This window comes from Nerophis lumbriciformis, linkage group LG11, assembly GCF_033978685.3.
Source record: "Nerophis lumbriciformis linkage group LG11, RoL_Nlum_v2.1, whole genome shotgun sequence".
Classification (NCBI taxonomy): Eukaryota; Metazoa; Chordata; class Actinopteri; order Syngnathiformes; family Syngnathidae; genus Nerophis; species Nerophis lumbriciformis.
In genome coordinates this window covers 49,855,828-49,881,754 of record NC_084558.2, presented here as the reverse complement: position 1 = coordinate 49,881,754, position 25,927 = coordinate 49,855,828, and the positions used below count along the sequence as shown (strand labels likewise).

Genomic DNA, 25,927 nt, shown 5'->3' with positions numbered 1-25,927 from the left:
ATGCTCAAACCAAAAATAAACCAAAGATGAGTGTCCCTAAGAAAAGGCATTGAAGCTTAGTGAAGGCTACGCAGAACGAAACTAAAACTGAACTGGCTACAAAGTAAACAAAAACAGAATGCTGGACGACAGCAAAGACTGACTGTGGAGCAAAGACGGCGTCCGCGGTTTACATCCGAACATAACATGACAATGTCCCCACGAAGGAGGATAAAAACAAAGTAGATGCGGGAAATATCGCTCAAAGGAAGACATGAAACTGCTACAGGAAAATACCAAAAAAAGAGAAAAAGCCAGCAAAATAGGAGCGCAAGACAAGAACTAAAACACTACACGCAGGAAAACCGCAAAAAAGTCCAAATAAGTCAGGTGGTGACAGTACACCTACTTTGAGACAAGAGCTATATTGACGCATGCTTGGTTATGGTTTAAAGTCATATCGGACAATTGCGACAACGACTTTTTACTGTCAACTGAGTTTTGTTTTTTAGTGATTTCTACTGGTGGTGTGCCTCCGCATTTTTTCAACGCAAAAAAATGTGCCTTGGCTCAAAAAAGGTTGAAAAACACTGGTCTAGAGCTCGGCAGAGTAACCGTGTAATAATCTTCCATATCAGTAGGTGGCAGCATGTGTCGGGAACAGCGTGCAGGTAAAAAGGTGTCTAATGCTCAAACCAAAAATAAACAAAAGGTGAGTGTCCCTAAGAAAAGGCATTGAAGCTTAGTGAAGGCTACGCAGAACGAAACTAAAACTGAACTGGCTACAAAGTAAACAAAAACAGAATGCTGGACGACAGCAAAGACTTACCGTGGAGCAAAGATGGCGTCCGCAATTTACATCCGAACATGACATGACAATCGACAATGTCCCCCACGAAGGAGGATAAAAACAAAGTAGATGCGGGCAATATCGCTCAAAGGAAGACATGAAACTGCTACAGGAAAATACCAAAAAAAAGAGAAAAAGCCAGCAAAATAGGAGCGCAAGACAAGAACTAAAATACTACACGCAGGAAAACCACAAAAAAGTCCAAATAAGTCAGGCGGTGACAGTACACCTACTTTGAGACAAGAGCTATATTGATGCATGCTTGGTTATGCTTTAAAGTCATATCCGACAATTGCTACGACGACTTTTTACTGTCAACTGAGTTTTGTTTTTTAGTGATTTCTACTGGTGGTGTGCCTCCGCATTTTTTCAACGCACAAAAATGTGCCTTGGCTCAAAAAAGGTTGAAAAACACTGGTCTAGAGCTCGGCAGAGTAACCGCGTAATACTCTTCCATATCAGTAGGTGGCAGCAGGTAGCTAATTGGAAAACAGTGGGAGGCAGTGTACAGGTAAAAAAGTGTCTAATGCTTAAACCAAAAATAAACAAAAGGTGAGTGCCCCTAAGAAAAGGCATCGAAGCTTAGTGAAGGCTATGCAGAATGAAACTAAAACTGAACTGGCTACAAAGTAAACTAAAACATTATGCTGGACGACAGCAAAGACTTACTGTGGAGCAAAGACGGAGTCCACAATATACATCCGAACATGACATGACAATCGACAAAGTCCCCACAAAGAAGGATGAAAACAACTGAAATATTCTTGATTGCTAAAACAAAATAGATGCAGGAAATATCACTCAAAGGAAGACATGAAACTGCTACAGGAAAATACCAAAAAAAAAGACAAAAAGCCACCAAAATAGGAGCGCAAGACAAGAACTACACACAGGAAAACAGCAAAAAAAAGTCCAAATAAGTCAGGGTGTGATGTGACAGGTGGTGACAGTACACCTACTTTGAGACAAGAGCTATATTGATGCATGCTTGGTTATGCTTTAAAGTCATATCGACGACGTCTTTTTACTGTCAACTGAGTTTCGTTTTTTTTAATGATTTCTGCTGGAGGTGTGCCTCCGCATTTTTTCTACGCAAAAAATGTGCCTTGGCTCAAAAAAGGTTGAAAAACACTGGTCTAGAGCTCGGCAGAGTAACCGCGTAATACTCTTCCATATCAGTAGGTGGCAGCAGGTCGCTAATTGCTTTGTAGATGTCGGGAACAGTGGGAGGCAGTGTACAGGTAAAAAGGTATCTAATGCGTGAACAAAAAAATAAACAAAAGGTGGGTGCCCCTAAGAGAAGGCATTGAAGCTTAGGGAAGGCTACGCAGAACGAAACTAAAACTGAACTGGCCACAAAGTAAACAAAAACAGAATGCTGGACGACAGCAAAGACTTACCGTGGAGCAAAGACGGCGTCCGCGGTTTACATCCGAACATGACATGACAATCGACAATGTCCCCACGAAGAAGGATAAAAACAACTGAAATATTCTTGATTGCTAAAACAAAGCAGGTGTGGGGAATAGCGGTCAAGGAAGACATGAAACAGCTGCAGGAAAATACCAAAAAAAAGAGAAAAAGCCACCAAAATAGGAGCGCAAGACAAGAACTAAAACACTACACACAGGAAAACAGCAAAAAAGTTTAAATAAGTCACGGCATGATGTAACAGGTGGTGACAGTACACCTACTTTGAGACAAGAGCTATATTGATGCATGCTTTGTTATGCTTTAAAGTTATATCCGACAATTGGGACGACAATTTTTTACTGTCAACCGAGTTTCGTTTTTTTATTGATTTCTGCTGGTGGTGTGCCTCCGCATTTTTTCTCACGCAAAAAATGGGCCTCGGCTCAAAAAAGGTTGAAAAACACCTTAGGCATTATTCTCAGGGACCGGCTTTCCACTTGTGCCAGAGTAATACAACAAGAATAAGTGCATGAAAAATACAACTCAGTGTTTCTTTGCAATGAGATGCAAATCAGCCTTTGGCTACAATCTGTCACATGTATATTTGATATGTTAATTAATGTGCATTGTATCATGTCACAGTTATAACAAATGGCAACTTCCTATGAGTGTTATTGTACATCTATAAACAAGCTCATTGGTGTGTCTAGAGCACAGGTGTCAAACTCTAGGCCAACGGACCAGATCTGGCCCTCCACGGCATTTTATATGGCCCGCAAAAGCCTGGAAATATTTCAATAAAATACCTTATATTTTCTTTCTCTACTTTCTTATTTTCTTACTAAATGTATTAAGTTTCTTTTTCTAGTTTGACAGGGGGAAAAATTAGTGTCCAATATTGCAAGAAATATTATAGTATCTAACATTGTTGGTCAAAATCCAAATAAATACTTAAATATCTGCTTAACTTATGATTTCAAAGCAGGTTATCCATCAAATTGTACACTATAAAAATGACCAATAGATTTTTCCTTAAAATTTAGGGAGTCTTTTTACAGCATATTAGACTTAGAGACTTAGACTTTCTTTTTATTGTCATTCAAATTTGAACTTTAGAGTACAGATAAGAACGACATTTCAGTGCATTAGCTCTTGGTAATGCAGGATAAAAAATCAATAAGGTGCAGATATACCGTAAATAAATAGATTACCGTATTTTCCGCACCATAAGGCGCCCTGGGTTATAAGCCGTGCCTTCAATGAACGGCATATTTCAAAACTTTGTCCACCTATAAGCCGCCCCGTGTTGTAAGCCGCATCTAACTGCGCTAAAGGAATGTCAAAAAAACAGTCAGATAGGTCAGTCAAACTTTAATAATATATTAAAACCAGCGTGATGTGGGCGCGCATGGAATCGTATATCAACATGGACAGAGCTGCGTGAAAAAAGCCACCCGGCCTCTTCGCGTAAACTTAAACTTACCTTAACCACTCGCTCATCTTTTCTTCATCCATCCCTTCGAGTTAGCTTTTATGATGACGCCGGCTGGAAAGGTCTCTTTTGGCAAGGTCTTCCTTTTGAATATCACCATGGGTGGAAGTTTCTGACCATTAGCATGGCAAGCTAGAACCACAGTGAAGGATGACTTCTCATTCCCTGTGGTGCGAATATTCACCGTACGTGCTCCCGTTGTATCCACAGTGCGGTTCACAGGAATATCAGTTGCTGTGAAATAGTAATCCGTGTGCGGATGGAGAGATTGCGTCTTTTCATGAACCGGATCCCTGTCGCTTAGTAGGAGCCATTTTGTGGTCTTTACAGATGTAAACACACTAAGGAACTGAAACGTACGGTAATATCCGCGCGCTTTTTCTTCTTCTACGCGGGCGGGTGGTTGCTTACAGTAGAAGAAGAAGCGCTTCCTGTTCTATGGGGGCGGGTGCTTACCTTGGCGGTTGCTTGCGTAGAAGAAGAAGCGCTTCCTGTTCTACCGGGAAAAAAGATGGCGGCTGTTTACCGTAGTTGCGAGATCGAAACTTTATGAAAATGAATCGTAATATTAATCCATATATAAAGCGCACCGGGTTATAAGGCGCACTGTCAGCTTTTGAGAAAATGTGTGGTTTTTAGGTGCGCCTTATAGTGCGGAAAATACGGTACTGTACTGATAAATATATTGCAGTTTTGCATATGCGTCCACGTTTATGGATGTATGTTATATTGTCTTTATATTCCAACGAGTTAATCCATTTTTAGGGGGAATTGAGGGGATTATGATGCGTTCAAGAGTCTTACGGCCTGAGGGAAGAAGCTGTTACAGAACCTGTAGGTTCTGCTAAGGATGCTGCGGAACCTCTTTCTAGAGTCCAGCAGTGAAAACAGTCCTTGGTGGGGGTGGGATATTACTGTAAGTTGGGGAAAAAAACGACCAATGGTTGTTTTTTTTTACAGTAAAATTCTGTCGACTGAGCTGTCAGATTTTTTGATTTTTTTACTGTAAAATCCACGGTTGATGATTCTATGGTACCGCATTTTATTATGGTAAAAAACTGGCATCTGAGTTGCCAAAATTAAATTAAACTGCGGTACTGTATTTCTATTTGTTGTAAAAAATAATAATAATAAAAAACACCATTCATTTACAGTACAATATTTTACTGGTAACTAAGCTGCTAGTTTTTTTCTGTAAAAACAGTGTTAAAATCGGCAGATTTTTTTTTTTTTTTACTCTTTACGTAAAATAAAAAAGTAAAATATTTTAATTCATAGGCAAATTCGTTAATTATTTACTGTTACAAGCGGCCCTCTATTGGCAGCCATGACTGCGGTGTGGCCCTCAATGAAAACTAGTTTGACACCCCTGGCCTGGTGGGACAGGCCAAAGTTAAGTCAGAGAAAATGCAGTCCTTTTTATAAATGATTTAATGTTTCTCTCCAGCCCGGTAGCAAATGTGTCACGGACCGGTGGTTGGGGACCGCTGGTTTACATAACAGAAGGCTAACTATTTCCTGGTTTATATTAGCATGTTGCTATGTTTAAACCACACTAGCAGCAAGATAAACTCGAAGATATGTGTGTCTTTTATATTTCGTTCCACAAGCTATGCCATTTCCAGTATTAAACATATTCCACCTCCTATTTGTAGTGTTATTTGGCCAATACTTGACGTCTTTGTGCACAGGTACGTGGGGAACCTGTCGCGGGATGTGACAGAAGCCCTCATCCTGGAGCTGTTTGGCCAGATCGGACCCTGCAAGAGCTGTAAAATGATCGTGGATGTGAGTTCAGTGAGTCAATTTGTGCATTTTGTACTCTAATTAGCCTCTGAAATGAAAAATGTTTCTCCGAAAATAATCTTAGTAGCAGATATTGAGCTAAAATGACAAGATTTTGATTTTTGAGCGGCGGTAAACACTGTATTTCCTCAAATAGTGGCCTCCCCTCCAATGAATACCATGCCCCAATGTACCGGATTATAAAGAGCACTGCCGATGAGCGGGTCCAGTCATGTCTATTTTCATACAAAAGGCACACCGGATTATAGGGCGCATTAAAGGGGTCACATTTTTTCTAAATGGAAAAGACTTCCTTGTGGTCTACATAACATGTAGACCACATCAACAAAAACAATAATTTGATTGTATTGACTTGCATGTAAAATGTGTGATATTGTGTCCGATACGAGCAGTCCTGCAGCATGTTTACTAAACGCCCAGAAATAATTATGCTGATCGTGTGATATCCCAGATTAATTAGCATTCTGAGGCAAAATGTGGGCTGTTTCGGGTTAAATTGACTTTTTTGTGTCATGTCGTTGGGCCTTATACTCAAATGTCTGTTTACAATCCATTAATTATTACAACTCGGGGTGTCCCAAATCAATATTGATATCGGTCCGATACAAGCAGTCCTGCGGCGTCTTTACTTGTTCAAAGCTAGTTAACATCGAAATGTCCCCCAGTAAACACACATGGTTGGTCTTTTCTTCTATTTCAGTCAAAGGGTAAACGTGCTGGGAGCTACACAACAGCTAAGCACACAAGCTAGACCTACGTACTTCAACAATATTGCAGTCTAAAACAGCACACTTGTTCATATAAACAAGTTCCAAATTACTTACACATTTAAAGTGAAGTGAAGTGAATTATATTTATATAGCGCTTTTTCTCTAGTGACTCAAAGCGCTTTTACATAGTGAAACCCAATATCTAAGTTACATTTAAAAGGGAACATTATCACAATTTCAGAAGGGTTAAAACCATTAAAGATCAGTTCCCAGTGGTTTATTTTATTTTTCGAAGTTTTTTTCAAAATTTTACCCATCCATCCATCCATCTTCTTCCGCTTATCCGAGGTCGGGTCGCGGGGGCAGCAGCCTAAGCAGGGAAGCCCAGACTTCCCTCTCCCCAGCCACTTCGTCCAGCTCCTCCCGGGGGATCCCGAGGCGTTCCCAGGCCAGCCGGGAGACATAGTCTTCCCAACGTGTCCTGGGTCTTCCCCGTGGCCTCCTACCGGTCGGACGTGCCCTAAACACCTCCCGAGGGAGGCGATCGGGTGGCATCCTGACCAGATGCCCGAACCACCTCATCTGGCTCCTCTCGATGTGGAGGAGCAGCGGCTTTACTTTGAGCTCCCCCCGGATGACAGAGCTTCTCACCCTATCTCTAAGGGAGAGCCCTGCCATCCGGCGGAGGAAACTCATTTCGGCCGCTTGTACCCGTGATCTTGTCCTTTCGGTCATAACCCAAAGCTCATGACCATAGGTGAGGATGGGAACGTAGATCGACCGGTAAATTGAGAGCTTTGCCTTCCGGCTCAGCTCCTTCTTCACCACAACGGATCGATACAGCGTCCGCATTACTGAAGATGCCGCACCGATCCGCCTGTCGATCTCACGATCCACTCTTCCCTCACTCGTGAACAAGACTCCGAGGTACTTGAACTCCTCCACTTGGGGCAGGGTCTCCTCCCCAACCCGAAGATGGCATTCCACCCTTTTCCGGGCGAGAACCATGGACTCGGACTTGGAGGTGCTGATTCTCATCCCAGTCGCTTCACACTCGGCTGCGAACCGATCCAGCGAGAGCTGAAGATCCTGGCCAGATGAAGCCATCAGGACCACATCATCTGCAAAAAGCATAGACCTAATCCTGCAGCCACCAAACCAGATCCCCTCATCGCAAATTTTACCCATCACGCAATATCCCTAAAAAAAGTGCCTGATTTTAACCATCGTTATATACACCCGTCCATTTTCCTGTGACGTCACATAGTGATGCCAATACAAACAAACATGGCGCATAGAACAGCAAGGTATAGCGACATTAGCTCGGATTCAGACTTGGATTTCAGCGGTTTAAGCAATTCAACAGATTACGCATGTATTGAAACGGATGGTTGTAGTGTGGAGGCAGGTAGCGAAAACGAAATTGAAGAAGAAACTGAAGCTATTGAGCCATATCGGTTTGAAACCGACAAACGACACGACAGCCAGCGACACGGGAGAAAGCGAGGACGAATTCGGCGATCGCCTTCTAACCAATGATTGGTATGTGTTTGTTTGGCATTAAAGGAATCTAACAACTAACAACCTGTAACACATGTAACAAAATAATGGGGCGACTTCACTCAGGTTAACCATACCTAAATAGACACAAAATACTGCATTACACAAGACTACCCGAATGTACTCGAATGATTGAAAAAAAAAAAAAAAAGTTTTTAAGCTAAATTATTGGTAAACACAGTTTATGTATAATAATTTACGTAAAACCGTGAGTAATGAATAAAGTTTTCATCAATTAATATATTCTGTAGACATACCCTCATCCGCTCTCTTTTCCTGAAAGCTGATCTGTCCAGTTTTGGAGTTGATGTCAGCAGGCCAGGTAAGCTAGGGTCGATATTCTTCTCTTGATCATCTTCGGTGGCATAAGGGACGGTAGAAGCGGTGTGAGCCAAGACATCCAGGGGGTTTAGCTCGCTCGTCTGCGGGAACAAACTGCCGACATCGCTTGCCGTGCTCCCGAGGTCCTTTGTCCCTGAATTGCTCACACACTCCGGCAGATTCAATGGGGGTCTGGCGGCAGATTTCTTTGACTTTATCGTTGGAAATGCATCTGCTTTGAGTGTCGCAGGATATCCACACATTCTTGCCATCTCTGTCGTAGCATAGCTTTCGTCGGTAAAGTGTGCGGAACAAACGACTGACCATTTCGTCGGCTGTCCCCACACCCTCGTATTTTGAACACATTTCGTCCAATTTCTTGCCACTTTCGCATCTTTGCGCCACTGGTGCAACTTGAATCCGTCCCTGTTCGTGTTGTTACACCCTCCGACAACACACCGACGATGATGTGTTTGAGAAAATGGCGGATTGCTTCCCGATGTGACGTCACATAATAGAAAGGCGTTTAATTAGCCAAAATTCACCCATTTAGAGTTCGGAAATCGGTTAAAAAAATATATGGTCTTTTTTCTGCAACATCAAGGTATATATTGACGCTTACATAGGTCTGGTGATAATGTTCCCCTGCGTTTTTAAACAGCTGTATTTTATTTCTTCTGTAAGTTATCTTATTTTGAATGCAAGGCCCACATTTTGTACACGCAGCCTCCAAATTCCCGCCCTAATGTGTTGAATGTGCACGCAGGCGACCATGCTAACATGTTTGTGTGTGTGTGTGTGTGTGTGTGTGTGTGTCTCTCGTCCACCCCAGACAGCAGGTCACGATCCCTACTGCTTTGTGGAATTCTATGAGCATAGACACGCCATGGCCACCATTGCGGCTATGAACGGTCGGAAAATTCTGGGTAAGGTAAGCTGTCCTATCTCCCGGGCGAGGCCAGTGTGACCGACGCTGGGTGGGCGGGGTTTCCCTGAAAGAGTCTCCGGGAAGCAAACAAAATGGAATAATTGGCAGTTCAAGGGTTGTGTTGTGAATTTACATTGGGCGAAGGCGTCTGCTAAATGTCATGTGATGATGCTCTTCTATCCCTTTATTGGTGTGTTTTTTCTACTTTTATTACTTCTTTTTTTTATTAACCTTATTTCCACATTAAGAGTTCGAATTCTAGAAAGATCCATTCAGTTGAAAATATTCTATCCTCAACAGGTATTGAAGGACCATTTGAGGAGTATAACAAGTTCGTAAAAATCACTTGTTTGTAAGTCCCTTGTTATTTGGACCTTACTTCCTTCAGTTTTAATCCAAATTTTCACTGACATTTTTCCTGATTTAATCATGAAGGAGAAACCTTTATCCCTTTTATAAAAATATATATTCTCCTCTGTACTTTTATTTATTGTGTTTAGTGTAAAAAAAAGTTAGATAAATTAGTGGCTGAACAGAAGGCACCACCATTGAAAGAAATCTTTAAATCACCAAATAGAAAGTAAAAGTGGTGTGTGTGTGACAAGTGGTCTAATCAACACCACAAACCCCTCGCCCACGTCTCACCTGTGCTGTCTGCGCGTTGTCTCTCAACAGGAAGTCAAAGTCAACTGGGCAACGACGCCGACCAGCCAAAAAAAGGACACCAGCAGTACGTGTCATTAAACACATAACACGTCATCAATGTGTTTTTTTTCGGATTGTTTACCATAAATGTCTTGTAGGTCACTTCCATGTCTTTGTCGGAGACCTGAGTCCTGAAATCACCACAGACGACATAAAAGCTGCATTTGGTCCTTTTGGGAAGATATCGTAAGTGTGTCCTGCTGATTAATACGGTACTGCCAAGATACCTGTGGTTATGGGCGTGGTCACCATGATGTCATCGAATAATTTGCTGTATGATTTTCTTTAAAACGGCTCAAAAATGTATACGTACATTTAGAGCTGGGCAATATGGCCTTTTATTAATATCTGGATATTTTTAGGCCATGTCACGATACACCATATACAGGTAAAAGCCAGTAAATTAGAATATTTTGAAAAACTTGATTTATTTCAGTAATTGCATTCAAAAGGTGTAACTTGTCCATTATATTTATTCATTGCACACAGACCGATGCATTCAAATGTTTATTTCATTTAATTTTGATGATTTGAAGTGGCAACAAATGAAAATCCAAAATTCCGTGTGTCACAAAATTAGAATATTACTTAAGGCTAATACAAAAAAGGGATTTTTAGAAATGTTGGCCAACTGAAAAGTATGAAAATGAAAAATATGAGCATGTACAATACTCAATACTTGGTTGGAGCTCCTTTTGCCTCAATTACTGCGTTAATGCGGCGTGGCATGGAGTCGATGAGTTTCTGGCACTGCTCAGGTGTTATGAGAGCCCAGGTTGCTCTGATAGTGGCCTTCAACTCTTCTGCGTTTTTGGGTCTGGCATTCTGCATCTTCCTTTTCACAATACCCCACAGATTTTCTATGGGGCTAAGGTCAGGGGAGTTGGCGGGCCAATTTAGAACAGAAATACCATGGTCCGTAAACCAGGCACGGGTAGATTTTGCGCTGTGTGCAGGCGCCAAGTCCTGTTGGAACTTGAAATCTCCATCTCCATAGAGCAGGTCAGCAGCAGGAAGCATGAAGTGCTCTAAAACTTGCTGGTAGACGGCTGCGTTGACCCTGGATCTCAGGAAACAGAGTGGACCGACACCAGCAGATGACATGGCACCCCAAACCATCACCCAACCATGCAAATTTTGCATTTCCTTTGGAAATCGAGGTCCCAGAGTCTGGAGGAAGACAGGAGAGGCACAGGATCCATGTTGCCTGAAGTCTAGTGTAAAGTTTCCACCATCAGTGATGGTTTGGGGTGCCATGTCATCTGCTGGTGTCGGTCCACTCTGTTTCCTGAGATCCAGGGTCAACGCAGCCGTCTACCAGCAAGTTTTAGAGCACTTCATGCTTCCTGCTGCTGACCTGCTCTATGGAGATGGAGATTTCAAGTTCCAACAGGACTTGGCGCCTGCACACAGCGCAAAATCTACCCGTGCCTGGTTTACGGACCATGGCATTTCTGTTCTAAATTGGCCCGCCAACTCCCCTGACCTTAGCCTCATAGAAAATCTGTGGGGTATTGTGAAAAGGAAGATGCAGAATGCCAGACCCAAAAACGCAGAAGAGTTGAAGGCCACTATCAGAGCAACCTGGGCTCTCATAACACCTGAGCAGTGCCAGAAACTCATGGACTCCATGCCACGCCGCATTAACGCAGTAATTGAGGCAAAAGGAGCTCCAACCAAGTATTGAGTATTGTACATGCTCATATTTTTCATTTTCATACTTTTCAGTTGGCCAACATTTCTAAAAATCCCTTTTTTGTATTAGCCTTAAGTAATATTCTAATTTTGTGACACACGGAATTTTGGATTTTCATTTGTTGCCACTTCAAATCATCAAAATTAAATGAAATAAACATTTGAATGCATCAGTCTGTGTGCAATGAATAAATATAATGTACAAGTTACACCTTTTGAATGCAATTACTGAAATAAATCAAGTTTTTCAAAATATTCTAATTTACTGGCTTTTACCTGTATATATTTGCCTTAGCCTTCAATGAACACTTCATGCATATAATCACAGCAGTATGATGATTCTATATGACTAAAACGTTCTTCATACTGCATTAATATATGCTCATTTTAAACTTTCATGCAGAGGGGGAAATCACAACTAAGTCAATTTAGCAAAAGTGTATTTATTAAACAGTTAAGCAGTGGCACAAACATTCATGTCATTTCCAAACAGAAAGTGCAAGATTGTCAGAGACATTTTAAAACAAGCTATGAGTGCACTTTTGTGCATGATGTCACTAAGATGACATATCAAAACTAGAGCTACAACTAATTTGATAATCGATTAATCTGTTGATTATTACTTCGATTAATCGATTAATAATCGGATAAAAGAGACAAACTACATTTCTATCCTTTCCAGTATTTTATTGAAAAAAACCAGCATACTGGCACCATACTTATTTTGATTATTGCTTTTCAGCTGTTTGTAAATGTTGCAGTTTCATACCTGCCAACTACTCCGGTTTTCCCGTAATTAGTACGGTTTTCATAAACCTATTCCGGGTTACGGTTGCAGTGATAAAAAATACGGTTTTTCATTAATTAAAAAAAAAAAAAGGTTTTTAAAGTTTTATTCACGAAACCGCGTAACAACAATGACAATCGACACTGCTTCCCGTAACTTCCTATCGAGCCATTCCGAATGCCATGCGCGAGGCTATTTATAGCACCGCTGCCAAGCACGAGACCATTGTTTCCAAACGAGCGAACGATCATGGAATCAGCCGGAGAAAAATCGCATACGAGTCTTAAACCGAAAAGAAAACTGCAGTCATTCCGAGAAGAATATTCAAAAGCCTATCCGGGAATAATTATCCGTTCCAAAAAGGGTGAAAACTACGCCAATTGCACCTTGTGCAGACAAGATTTTTCGATCGGACACGGAGGAATTAGCGATGTAAAAGACCACGTTGGGACAAAAAAACACAAGTCTAATGCCGTTGCTAGCGATACAAGTGGAAAACTTTCAACGTTTTTCGTCGCCCAAACAGATTCTTTGGATGTGATAAATGCCGAAGTTTTATTTACGGAGGCAATAATTGAGCAAACAAAAAGGTAATGACACCAATGTTATCTATTGGAATTGTTTAGTACTGTTATACTGTTAAAAGTGTTTATACTATTTATGCTTTCAAGTCCAAGTTGAAGAAATCTTGTTAAATGTTGACAGCATAACTACCAAAATACAGAAGTATGTCCTTAATATTTTTGCAGTGCTATTTCTGTTGAAAAGTTAAAATGATTACATTAGAGATGTGATGTGCCACTTTTCAAGTGTCTGATGGCTTAAATTAATTTTCATTAATTTTTCATATTTTGAATTCTTTTGAAAGGCTTACAAAAAAACTACATTTGAATTGTAATTCCATGCTATTGACAGGACTATTAATTTTAATTATTATTAATTATTAGTTAGCTTACCATGTTTACAGTATGATAATTGTGATAGAAATGTGAATTTTAAGCACAGAATATTTTTTACAATTGAACAAGGCAGTAGATTATACAAGCTTGGACAGAAAGTTAATAATGACACCAATTTTTTTTTTAATGGAATTGTTTAGTACTGTTTTACCATTTGTTTACTGTAAAAAGTGTTTATACTGTTTATACTTTCAATTAACAAATTGAAGTCTTGTGAAAGGTTGACAGGATAACTGGCATTAACTGTCAAAATAATTTCAAACTATTGAAGTTAGCTTACAGAATAAACATGTCAATCAACCCATATGATTTTTGCTGTAATATTTTTGTTTTGAAAAGTCACTGTGACTGATAGAAAAGTGATGGTTTTACCAACATTTTAACCTGTCTGAATGCTAATAATCATTTTGCGTCGGGGGGCGAAGCCTGAACCCCCCACCAGGACTTTGTCCTGGTGGACCCAGGCTACTAGGTTTTTCTGATTTCAAAAGTTGGCAGGTATGCAGTTTATAAATAAAGGTTTATTAAAAAAAAAAAAAAAGCCTATGCACATAGCATAGATCCAACGAATTGATGACTAAATTAATCGCCAACTATTTTTATAATCGATTAGTTGTTGCAGCCCTAATCAAAACAACACTAAATTAAAGTGCACTTTTTGTACAGAACGCCACTACAATAGTTTAAAACAAATAAAGTGCACTTTTGTGCATGATGTCACACAAGATATTTCAATAAGTGTCAAATAAAAATGAGCTGCATAATAGGAAATCAAATAGTGTATGTCCTTCACTATGTGGTAGGTTCCTGCGGACGTTATCGCCTTCTGTTGTTGACTATTTGTTTCATACGGTGTTGATGTGGAAATGGTTGCCTCTGCATTTTGTTGGTGTGGCACCGGCCGGAGATGTTGACATACAGAGTTTCAAGCACTCTTCATTCTCTAGCGGGTGACTTTTGAAATGATGCTACAAATTAGCAGTAATGCTACTTTTTGTAGCAACGCTTTTTCCGCATACTTGACATATTACTTACCGTATTTTCCGCACTATAAGCCGCCCCGGGTTATTAGCCGCACCTTCAATGAATGGCATATTTCAAAACTTTGTCCACCTATAAGCCGCCCCGGACTATAAGCTGCGCCTACGCTGCGCTAAAGGGAATGTCAAAAAAACAGTCAGATAGGTCAGTCAAACTTTAATAATATATTAAAAACCAGCGTTCTAACAACTCTGTTCACTCCCAAAATGTACGCAAATGTGCAATCACAAACATAGTAAAATTCAAAAAAGTGCAGAGCAATAGCAACATAATGTTGCTCGAACGTTAATGTCACAACACACAAAATAAACATAGCGCTCACTTTCTGAAGTTATTCTTCATTCGTAAATCCTTCGAATTCTTCGCCTTCGGTGTCCGAATTGAAAAGTTGGGCAAATGTGGGATCCAAAATGGCCGGTTCCGTCTCGTCGAAGTCATCGGAGTCAGTGTCACTGTTGTCCAGCAGTTCTGTGAATCCTGCCTTCCGGAAAGCTCGGACCACAGTTGTGACCGAAATATCTGCCCAGGCATTTACGATCCACTGGCAGATGTTGGCGTCGTCTGGCGCTGTCTGCCTGTCTTAGTGAAGGTGTGTTCGCCTTCTGTCATCCACTATTCCCACGCAGTTAGCAGTCTAGCTTCGAATGCCCTGTTGACCCCAATATCTAGCGGCTGGAGGTCTTTTGTCAATCCACCCGGAATGACGGCGAGTATTGAATTAAGCGCGTAAGCGTGTCTCTTAATGTGATGTTATGAGCTAGCAAATATAACAACTACACTACCCAGCATGCAACGATAGTTACGAGCATGCGCGGTAGCCCTGAGAAGCGTTGTTGTATGCTGGCAGTTAGAATGTGGTTATGAGCACGCTGTGAGTAAACGTTGAGAACTCAGTTAACACGCCTCGTCTGCATTATTTATAATTAGACAGACAACACACTTAATAGGAGCCATTTTGGGGTCTTTACATAAACACACAAATGGAAATGAAACGTCACATATCCCAGCATGCACCGCGCGCTTCTTCGTCATCCACTGTTCCCACGCAGTTAGCAGTCTAGCTTCGAATGCCCTGTTGACACCAATATCTAGCGGCTGGAGGTCTTTTGTCAATCCACCCGGAATGACGGCGAGTATTGAATTAAGCGCGTAAGCGTGTCTCTTAATGTGATGTTATGAGCTAGCAAATATAACAACTACACTACCCAGCATGCAACGATAGTTACGAGCATGCGCGGTAGCCCTGAGAAGCGTTGTTGTATGCTGGCAGTTAGAATGTGGTTATGAGCACGCTGTGAGTAAACGTTGAGAACTCAGTTAACACGCCTCGTCTGCATTATTTATAATTAGACAGACAACACACTTAATAGGAGCCATTTTGGGGTCTTTACATAAACACACAAATGGAAATGAAACGTCACATATCCCAGCATGCACCGCGCGCTTCTTCGTCATCCACTGTTCCCACGCAGTTAGCAGTCTAGCTTCGAATGCCCTGTTGACACCAATATCTAGCGGCTGGAGGTCTTTTGTCAATCCACCCGGAATGACGGCGAGTATTGAATTAAGCGCGTAAGCGTGTCTCTTAATGTGATGTTATGAGCTAGCAAATATAACAACTACACTACCCAGCATGCAACGATAGTTACGAGCATGCGCGGTAGCCCTGAGAAGCGTTGTATGCTGGCAGTTAGAATGTGGTTATGAGCACGCTGTGAGTAAACGTTGAGAACTCAGTTAACACGCCTCGTCTGCATTATTTATAATTAGACAGACAACACACTTAATAGGAGCCATTTTGGGGTCTTTACATAAACACACAAATGGAAATGAAACGTCACATATCCCAGCATGCACCGCGCTCCTTCTTCTTCCGGGGGCGGGTGGTTGCTTACAGTAGAAGTAGAAGCGCTTCCTGTTCTATGGGGGCGGGTGCTTACCTTGGCGGTTGCTTGCGTAGAAGAAGAAGCGCTTCCTGTTCTACCGGGAAAAAAGATGGCGGCTGTTTACCGAAGTTGCGAGAACGAAACTTTATGAAAATGAATCTTAATATTTATCCATATATAAAGCGCACCGGGTTAAAAGCCGCACTGTCAGCTTTTGAGTAAATTTGTGGTTTTTAGGTGCGGCTAATGGTGCGGAAAATACGGTATATCTGTTTTCGACATATTTCCGCTTGAAGCCAAACTACCGCCAGACGATGGACCCCCTGCTGTTTTTCCTGGGACTTAATTATTCCTTCATTTGTTACCAGATTTCCACATTTCTCTCTCTCCCGTATTACCACTCGCGCCGCACCATTAGCACCACAGCTAATGTTACCCACGCTGCTACCTCTCTGCTCCGCGAGAGCGTGTGACATTGCACAAGCGACAGTATGTGACGTACGTTAGAAGGTGCGCTTGTTTTATGTCTCAGTGAGAAGGAGAGACAAGAAAGAGTGAGAAGAGCCTGTAGTGTCAATGTCTTGAAAAAATATATCACTCTTGAATCAACACAGTAGTTAATACTATGATCAATGTTAATTAAAATACTAAATATGGGATATAAATAATAATGGAAGTATAATTGTTTGTATATAGTATATAAATTGGTACAAAGGTTTAACACGCGTACAAGGATATTTCACATGCCTTTACTGCGTATATAATTGAACAGTGTTCATATTGTGTATAACGTGTATTTATAATATGTTGTACAAAAGACATTTCATAATTTTCGGAAGTTCATCTTGTACTTGACATTGTTTATAGGGTTAGGCGCTATAAGTGTTCAACTTCAGCCTAAACCCTTTCGGTCTGCAACATTTTCATTTTCAATCTATGAATGTACAACTGTTTGTTTATTTTGTTGACCATTGACCGAAGAATAATAAACTTTAAACAAACTGTGTGAGAACGTATACTCCAATATCACCATATAGTCATTTTCCATATCGCACAGAGACAAACCCGAGATATATCCAGTATATTCCATATATCGCCCAGCCCTACGTACATTTAAAAATAAATGTTATTGTTAATTAGTATTACTGAATTTTTCGGATCAGAGCGCACCAGATTAAAAGGCGCACTGCAGATGAGCGGGTCTATTCAGGTCTATTTTCATACTAAAGGCGCACCGGATTATAAGGCGCGTTAAAGGGGTCATTATATAATTATTTTGTAAATGTAAAACACTTCCTTGTGGTCTACATCAGTGTTTTTCAACCACTAGTGTGCCGTGAGATACAGTCTGGTGTGCCGTGGGAGATGATCTAATTTCACCTATTTGGGGTAAAAATATTTTTTGCAAACCAGTAATTATAGTCTTTCTCTCTCGACCTCGCGCACTAGCTCAGGCTCCTTCCTGGGGAATCTGTGGTGGGCTCTTCTATTTCTGGGGCTGAGGTTGCTGAGGTAGTTAAAAAGCTCCTCGGTGGCAAGATGAGATCCACCCGGAGTTCCTTAAGGCTCTGGATGCTGTGGGGCTGTCTTGGTTGACAAGACTCTGCAGCATTGCGTGGACATCGGGGGCGGTGCCTCTGGATTGGCAGACCGGGGTGGTGGTTCCTCCCTTTAAGAAGGGGAACCGGAGGGTGTGTTCTAACTATCGTGGGATCACACTCCTCAGCCTTCCCGGTAAGGTCTATTCAGGTGTACTGGAGAGGAGGCTACGCCGGATAGTCCAACCTCGGATTCAGGAGGAACAGTGTGGTTTTCGTCCTGGTCGTGGAACTGTGGACCAGCTCTATACTCTCGGCAGGGTCCTTGAGGGTGCATGGGAGTTTGCCCAACCAGTCTACATGTGCTTTGTGGACTTGGAGAAGGCATTCGACCGTGTCCCTCGGGAAGTCCTGTGGGGAGTGCCCAGAGAGTATGGGGTATCGGACTGTCTGATTTTGGCGGTCCGCTCCCTGTATGATGAGTGCCAGAGCTTGGTCCGCATTGCCTGCAGTAAGTCGGACACGTTTCCAGTGAGGGTTGGACTCCGCCAAGGCTGCCCTTTGTCACCGATTCTGTTCATAACTTTTATGGACAGAATTTCTAGGCGCAGTCAAGGCGTTGAGGGGATCCGGTTTGGTGGCTGCAGGATTAGGTCTTTGCTTTTTGCAGATGATGTGGTCCTGATGGCTTCATCTGGCCAGGATCTTCAGCTCTCGCTGGATCGGTTCGCAGCCGAGTATGAAGCGACTGGGATGAGAATCAGCACCTCCAAGTCCGAGTCCATGGTTCTCGCCCGGAAAAGGGTGGAATGCCGTCTTCGGGTTGGGGAGGAGACCCTGCCCCAAGTGGAGGAGTTCAAGTACCTCGGAGTCTTGTTCACGAGTGAGGGAAGAGTGGATGGTGAGATCGACAGGCAGATTGGTGTGGCGTCTTCAGTAATGCGGACGCTGTATCGATCCGTTGTGGTGAAGAAGGAGCTGAGCCGGAAGGCAAAGCTCTCAATTTACCGGTCGGTCTACGTTCCCATCCTCACCTATGGTCATGAGCTTTGGGTTATGACCGAAAGGACAAGATCACGGGTACAAGCGGCCGAAATGAGTTTCCTCCGCCGGGTGGCAGGGCTCTCCCTTAGAGATAGGGTGAGAAGCTCTGTCATCCGGGGGGAGCTCAAAGTAAAGCCGCTGCTCCTCCACATCGAGAGGAGCCAGATGAGGTGGTTCGGGCATCTGGTCAGGATGCCACCCGAACACCTCCCTCGGGAGGTGTTTAGGGCACGTCCGACCGGTAGGAGGCCACGGGGAAGACCCAGGACATGTTGGGAAGACTATGTCTCCCGGCTGGCCTGGGAACGCCTCGGGATCCCCGGGCGGAGCTGGACGAAGTGGCTGGGGAGAGGGAAGTCTGGGCTTCCCTGCTTAGGCTGCTGCCCCCGCGACCCGACCTCGGATAAGCGGAAGAAGATGGATGGATGGATGGATAATTATAGTCTGCAAATGATGTGTTGTTGTTGAGTGTCGGTGCTGTCTAGAGCTTGGCAGAGTAACTGTGTAATACTCTTCCATATCAGTAGGTGGCAGCAGGTAGCTAATTGCTTTGTAGATGTAGCTTGCAAGTAAAAAGGTATCAAATGCTTAAACCAAAAATAAACAAAAGGTGAGTGCCCCTAAGAAAAGGCATTGAAGCTTAGGGAAGGCTATGCAGAACGAAACTGAAACTGAATTGGCTACAAAGTAAACAAAAACAGAATGCTGGACGACAGCAAAGACTTACGTGGAGCAAAGACGGCGTCCACAATGTACATCCGAACATGACATGACAATCAACAATGTCCCCACGAAGAAGGATAAAGACAACTAAAATATTCTTGACCTCTAACCAATCATGATATATCCAAGTATGTTTAAAAATATCTCCAATAACCGATGATAAAATAAAAAAGTTGTAGTAGCTAATTTTCTCCTATCTGCCTCGCTGTAATGTAAACTTCCCCGGTGCTCATTGTAAACAAACGTGCCGTACGTGGTGTGGGACTTTGTCACTGTTGCAGAGGAAGACTGCATATATTGCGCTTCCACACATCATGTTCTTGGCTACAGTAGCAGCTGTGTAACGGTGTTTGTGTCCTTCCACAGTGATTGTCGGGTGGTGAAAGACATGGCCACCGGCAAGTCCAAAGGCTACGGCTTCGTGTCCTTCTTCAACAAATGGGTGAGCGTGCGGCCAGCGCATCCGAGGTGTTAAAACTGACACGAAAGTCGCCGACTTGACACGCTATGTCGCTGTCGTTCAGGACGCTGAGAATGCCATCCAGCAGATGGGAGGCCAGTGGCTGGGAGGAAGACAGATCAGGACCAACTGGGCCACACGGAAGCCCACGCCCAAAACTACCAATGAAAGTAAGAAGATAAATACGGGCCTTCGCACCCCCGTGGAACTCCTAGCGAGTCGGCAGGCATGCATGACACAAAGTTACCATGCTAACAGCATGTATCAAGTACCAAGTTGTATGACTGAGTTGTACGGCTGTAAAATGACAAAAAAAAGTTGGCATGCATACGTGAGCATGTTTTATGTACCAAGTTTTTGGATTTTGAGGTGTTTGGCTGTAAAAGTAGCTTAAAAAGTTATGTGTCAAGTATAGGGCTGCAACTAACAACTAATTTGATAATCGATTAATCTGTCCATTATTACTTCGATTAATCGATTAATAATCGGATAAGAGACAAACTACATTTCTATCCTTTCCAGTATTTTATTGGAAAAAAACACCATACTGGCACATACTTATTTTGATTATTGTTTCTCAGCTGTTTGTAAATGTTGCAGTTTATAAATAAAGGTTTATTTAAAAAAAAAAAAAGTAGCCTCTGCGCATGCGCATAGCATAGAGCCAATGAATCGATGGCTAAATTAATCGCCAACTATTTTTTATAATCGATTACCGTATTTTCCGCACCATAAGGCGCCCTGGGTTATAAGCCGCGCCTTCAATGAACGGCATATTTCAAAACTTTGTCCACCTATAAGCCGCCCCGTGTTGTAAGCCGCATCTAACTGCGCTAAAGGAATGTCAAAAAAACAGTCAAATAGGTCAGTCAAACTTTAATAATATATTAAAACCAGCGTGATGTGGGCGCGCATGGAATCGTATATCAACATGGACGAAGCTGCGTGAAAAAAGCCACCCGGCCTCTTCGCGTAAACTTAAACTTACCTTAACCACTCGCTCATCTTTTCTTCATCCATCCCTTCGAGTTAGCTTTTATGATGACGCCGGCTGGAAAGGTCTCTTTTGGCAAGGTCTTCCTTTTGAATATCACCATGGGTGGAAGTTTCTGGCCATTAGCATGGCAAGCTAGAACCACAGTGAAGGATGACTTCTCATTCCCTGTGGTGCGAATATTCACCGTACGTGCTCCCGTTGTATCCACAGTGCGGTTCACAGGAATATCAGTTGCTGTGAAATAGTAATCCGTGTGCGGATGGAGAGATTGCGTCTTTTCATGAACCGGATCCCTGTCGTTTAGTAGGAGCCATTTTGTGGTCTTTACAGATGTAAACACACAAAGGAAATGAAGTACGGTAATATCCGCGCGCTTTTTCTTCTTCTACGCGGGCGGGTGGTTGCTTACAGTAGAAGAAGAAGCGCTTCCTGTTCTATGGGGGCGGGTGCTTACCTTGGCGGTTGCTTGCGTAGAAGAAGAAGCGCTTCCTGTTCTACCGGGAAAAAAGATGGCGGCTGTTTACCGTAGTTACGAGACCGAAACTTTATGAAAATGAATCTTAATATTTATCCATATATAAAGCGCACCGGGTTATAAGGCGCACTGTCAGCTTTTGAGAAAATTTGTGGTTTTTAGGTGCGCCTTATAGTGCGGAAAATACGGTAGTTGTTACAGCCCTAGTCAAGTACCAAATCAAATCAACTTTATTTATAAAGCACATTTAAAATTTACCACAGGGGTAGCCAAAGTGCTGTACAATGGACAGGTTAAAAGATAAAACGAGTACCGAGCAAACAACACAACACAAACAGAACACGATAAAAAATAAATAAATAAAATAGAATAAATAAAAACATAAAAACAGGATCACAGCAGGTGTATTATGGGGCGCCATTGCAGGATGGATATCACTCAGTGTTAAAAGCCATGGAATAAAAGTATGTTTTTAAGAGAGATTTAAAAACAGGAAGAGAGGAGGCTTGTCTAACACTCAGAGGTAGGTCGTTCCAGAGCTTGGGAGCAGCAACGGCGAAAGCTCTGTCACCTCTAAGCTTCAGCCTTGTGTCAGGGACCGTCAACAGCAGCTGATTGGCTGATCTTAAGGATCGGGTGGGGCAGTAAGGCTGAAGGAGGTCGGAGAGATAGGTTGGCGCCAGGTTGTTTAGACATTTAAAAACAAATAAAAGGAGTTTAATATAGATTCGATAACGCACAGGGAGCCAGTGAAGGGACGCTAAAATAGGGGTGATGTGCTCACGTCTGCGGGTCTGTGTTAGCAGCAGAGTTCCGCACGAGCTGCAGGCGGGCGAGGGAGGCCTGGCTAATGCCAACATACAGGGCATTGCAGTAGTCCAAGTCATGACTCTGAGGTGTACAGCTACAAAATTTGCCATAAAAGTAAACGTGTTAACGTTAGCATGTGTACAACTGTAAAATGTGCTTAAAAAAAAAAAGTTAGCATGCTAATGTTTTCAGAATCTTTCTCTATTTTATGGTCTCGTGTTCATTCCTTGCTGTGTTTTTTCCTCGTAGCGAGCAACACGAAGCAGCTGTCTTTCGATGAGGTGGTGAACCAGTCCAGTCCCAGTAACTGCACCGTCTACTGCGGAGGAGTGACAGCAGGTCTCACAGGTGAGTCCCGCCTGAACCGCCGCCGTCTATGGCGTCACATTAGTGCCAAAAATCCGAGCGCATAAAAACTGTTATCGCGCGCTGATTCTCCACTTCGTGCGCGCGCGCAACACCCTTTTTCGCGCGCGTGGTGCCTTTTTGCATGCGCGCGGTGCCTTTGTGCGCGCGCGCGGTGCCTTTGTGCGCGCGCGCGCCGCCTTTCTGCGCGCTCTCTGTACTCCTGGCATCTCTCCTCGCGCTGTCATGTTTCTTTTTGGCACTTTGGGGGCGGGTATGCTTAGACGGCCCCTCCTTTCTGATTGGTCAGGCGAAAAATGCTGAAAAATGCTCAGAGCCAATCAGAAGTTTAGCAGGGCGGGTCATCGTCAATATGTATCAAGATTTACGGAGGAAGAAGTGGATAAAAAAATGTCGCGTGCTGATGAAGGTTATTTCATACCACATAAACACAATACAGGGTAATACAAAATGTGACCCAAATAAATAATAAGACAACAAACACCATAATCACATCTTTCAGCCAGAACTGGTCCACCAGTAATAACATCCAACCATAACATTATTTTATATTTTCACTTCTTCTTGAACATTTGTTTTCTAATTTATGGAATTTCTTTTGATTCAGCCATAAAATTAATGAAATAATCTTTGAATTTTGTTTTTAAAATGTTAAAAATAGCTTTTAATAATGTATTCTGAAACAGTTTAAAATAATCAGAGAACTGACTAACACTGACCCTACACAACTATGTTGCACAATTAAGTCTTTTTTTTTTAAAGCGAAAAGGTAATTTCAACAGGTACAGCATCCTATGTCATATCTACATGTAATAAGATTCGTAACAAGGCAAACCGTTTGTAAATTGGTCGAAAATCGAGCAAGTTATGGTAATTTAATTAGTACATGTACTATTGACATCAATGTAATGATTGAGGCTAGATGTCCGAGGTAAGATGGCTACAACGTTGCTACGCTGGAGAATGATTGGTCATATGAAAAATGCTCACAGCCAATCAGAAAGGAGGGGCCGTCTAAGCATACCCGCCCCCAAAGTGCCAAAAAGAAACATGACAGCGCGAGGAGAGATGCCAGGAGTACACAGAGAGCGCGCAGAAAGGCACCGCGCGCGCGAAAAAGGGTGTCACGCGCGCGCACAAAGTGGAGAATCAGCGCGCGATAACAGCCATAGTCGTCGGACTTACTCGGACTCAATCGTAACGCTGCCATTTTCTCCTCCACAGAGCAAATTATGAGACAAACCTTTTCACCCTTTGGCCAAATCATGGAAATACGTGTTTTCCCCGACAAAGGCTACTCCTTCGTGAGGTAAGCTGAGGTATCAGACGTCGTTTGTCACCTGGTGACCGTTTCTTGGGCGCAGGTTCAACTCCCACGAGGCGGCCGCCCATGCTATCGTGTCTGTAAACGGCACATCCGTGGAAGGATACGTGGTCAAGTGCTACTGGGGCAAAGAAACCACAGACATGGTCAGCCCCATACAGCAGGTACAGATGCCACAGGTACGTACCAGGGCCGCTGCGTCTTTTGCCGCCGCACGCCGCCGTGAAACAGTCCCGCTTGTGTCCGCAGAGCACGGTGAGCTTCGCAGCGCAGCCCTACAGCCAGTGGGGGCAGTGGTACGGCAACACGCAGCAGATCGGTCAGTACGTGCCCAACGGCTGGCAGGTGCCCAGCTATGGCGTCTACGGGCAGACCTGGGATCATCAGTGCTACAAGTGAGTGCGATACTGTCACCTGGTGGCGACTGATAGCTACTGCACTGCAAAAAGTCAGTGTTCAAAAACAAAGGGAAAATTAAAGCTGCAAGCAGCATTGGTCGGGCCCGCATATTTGGCAGGTGCTAGTCCTAACTGTCCCAATACTTTTGTCCAGTGATAGTCATAAGTGTCCCAATACTTTTGTCTACTTTTAGTCTGAAGTGTCCCAAGACTTTTGTCTAGTGTACCTACCTTGTCTGCATTGTGTGGGCACGTTGGTGCTTCCTGCTTTTAAGCAGCCATCTTAAAAAAACAGCAGCGCAGCAGCATCAGCGCAGCGGGTCTTTGAAGGGTCATAAAATCAAAACCGGAGCAGTTAGAAAAAAAGCGCTTCTGTCATTGTAATCACAAGGGTTCAATCTCTCTCCTGTGTTAGTTTGAAGGCGAAACGACAAACGTGCTCAGAGGAGATCGTTTTTGAAGGAAGGTGACCGGTTTTTACAAAAATTTGTTTTGAAGGGGGAATAGCAAACTTCCTGTTGATTTTTGCTGGGGGTTGTCAATTTATGAAATGTAGGTCTAAGTGAGACCTACATAGAGGTTTTTGTTTCATGTCTCTCCGACCTTCCCAGTGGGAGTTACAGGCAGTTTTGTCATATTTTTCTTCCTAGGAGCAAGTTTTTGTGCGTTTTATTAAAAAATTGCGCTAGAGCAGAATTTTGAGATTTGGGGTTAGGTTTTTTTATTAGATCGCAATTTTTGCCAGTCCTGATGTGTGTTCAGTTTGGTGAGTTTTGAAGCATGTTAAGGGGGTCAAATTACAGCTCAAAGAGGCAAAAGTGACTGTTTTTAGTACTTTTTTGTCTTGAAGGGGGAATTGCCAACTTCCTGTTGATTTTAGCCCGAGAATGTACCATTATGAAATCTAGGTCTGAGTCAGACCTACATATAGGTTTTTGTTTCATGTCTCTCCGACCTTCCTAGTGGGAGTTACGGGCAGTCTAGTTTTTTTTCTTCCTAGGGGGCGCTACAGCGCAGTTTTGTGGTTCGGTTTTTTTATGAAAAGGCAATTTTCGCAGGTCCTGATGTGTGGGTCAAATATGGTGAGTTTTGAAGCATGTTAAGTGGGTCAAATTACAGCTCAAAGAGGCGGTCGGTATAATAATAATAAAGAATAATAAAACCTTACAAATTCAGTAGCTCCTTATGTCCCATTGCATAAGGACTCCCTTTGGGAGTCCTTATACAATGGGCCATGCGGGCCCTAAAAATACAAAAATTAGGGGTATTTTATTTGAACTAGGGCTGGGCCTTTTTTAATATCTCGATATTTTTAGGCCATGTCACGATACACCATATATATCTGGATATTTTTCCTTAGCCTTGAATGAACACTTGATGCATATACCGTATTTTTCGGACTATAAGTGGCAGTTTTTTTCATAGTTTGGCGGGGGTGCGACTTATACTCAGGAGCGACTTATGTGTGAAATGAATAACACATTAGTGTAAAATATCAAATAATATTATTTATCTCATTCACGTAAGAGACTAGACGTATAAGATTTGATGGGATTTAGCGATTAGGAGTGACAGATTGTTTGGTAAACGTATAGCATGTTCTATATGTTATAGTTATTTGAATGACTCTTACCATAATATGTTACGTTAACATACCAGT

General features: G+C 42.7%; 1 protein-coding gene across 2 annotated transcripts in view; it reads left to right on the top strand.

Annotated features, from left to right (window-relative positions):
• The window catches only part of LOC133610273 (cytotoxic granule associated RNA binding protein TIA1-like), a 32,799-nt gene that overhangs the window by 3,714 nt on the left and 3,158 nt on the right, over window positions 1-25,927 (top strand). The window contains exons 2-11 of one of the 2 annotated variants that reach the window (XM_061966419.2): window positions 5,426-5,522; window positions 8,964-9,062; window positions 9,735-9,789; window positions 9,863-9,950; window positions 19,804-19,879; window positions 19,962-20,067; window positions 22,429-22,527; window positions 23,770-23,854; window positions 23,910-24,048; window positions 24,119-24,264. In XM_061966419.2, coding sequence (XP_061822403.1) covers window positions 5,426-5,522; window positions 8,964-9,062; window positions 9,735-9,789; window positions 9,863-9,950; window positions 19,804-19,879; window positions 19,962-20,067; window positions 22,429-22,527; window positions 23,770-23,854; window positions 23,910-24,048; window positions 24,119-24,264 — 990 coding nt within the window. Of the gene's footprint in view, window positions 1-5,425; window positions 5,532-8,963; window positions 9,063-9,734; window positions 9,790-9,862; window positions 9,951-19,803; window positions 19,880-19,961; window positions 20,068-22,428; window positions 22,528-23,769; window positions 23,855-23,909; window positions 24,049-24,118; window positions 24,265-25,927 lie in introns of both variants that reach the window. The other variant, XM_061966418.2, reaches the window with a different exon arrangement.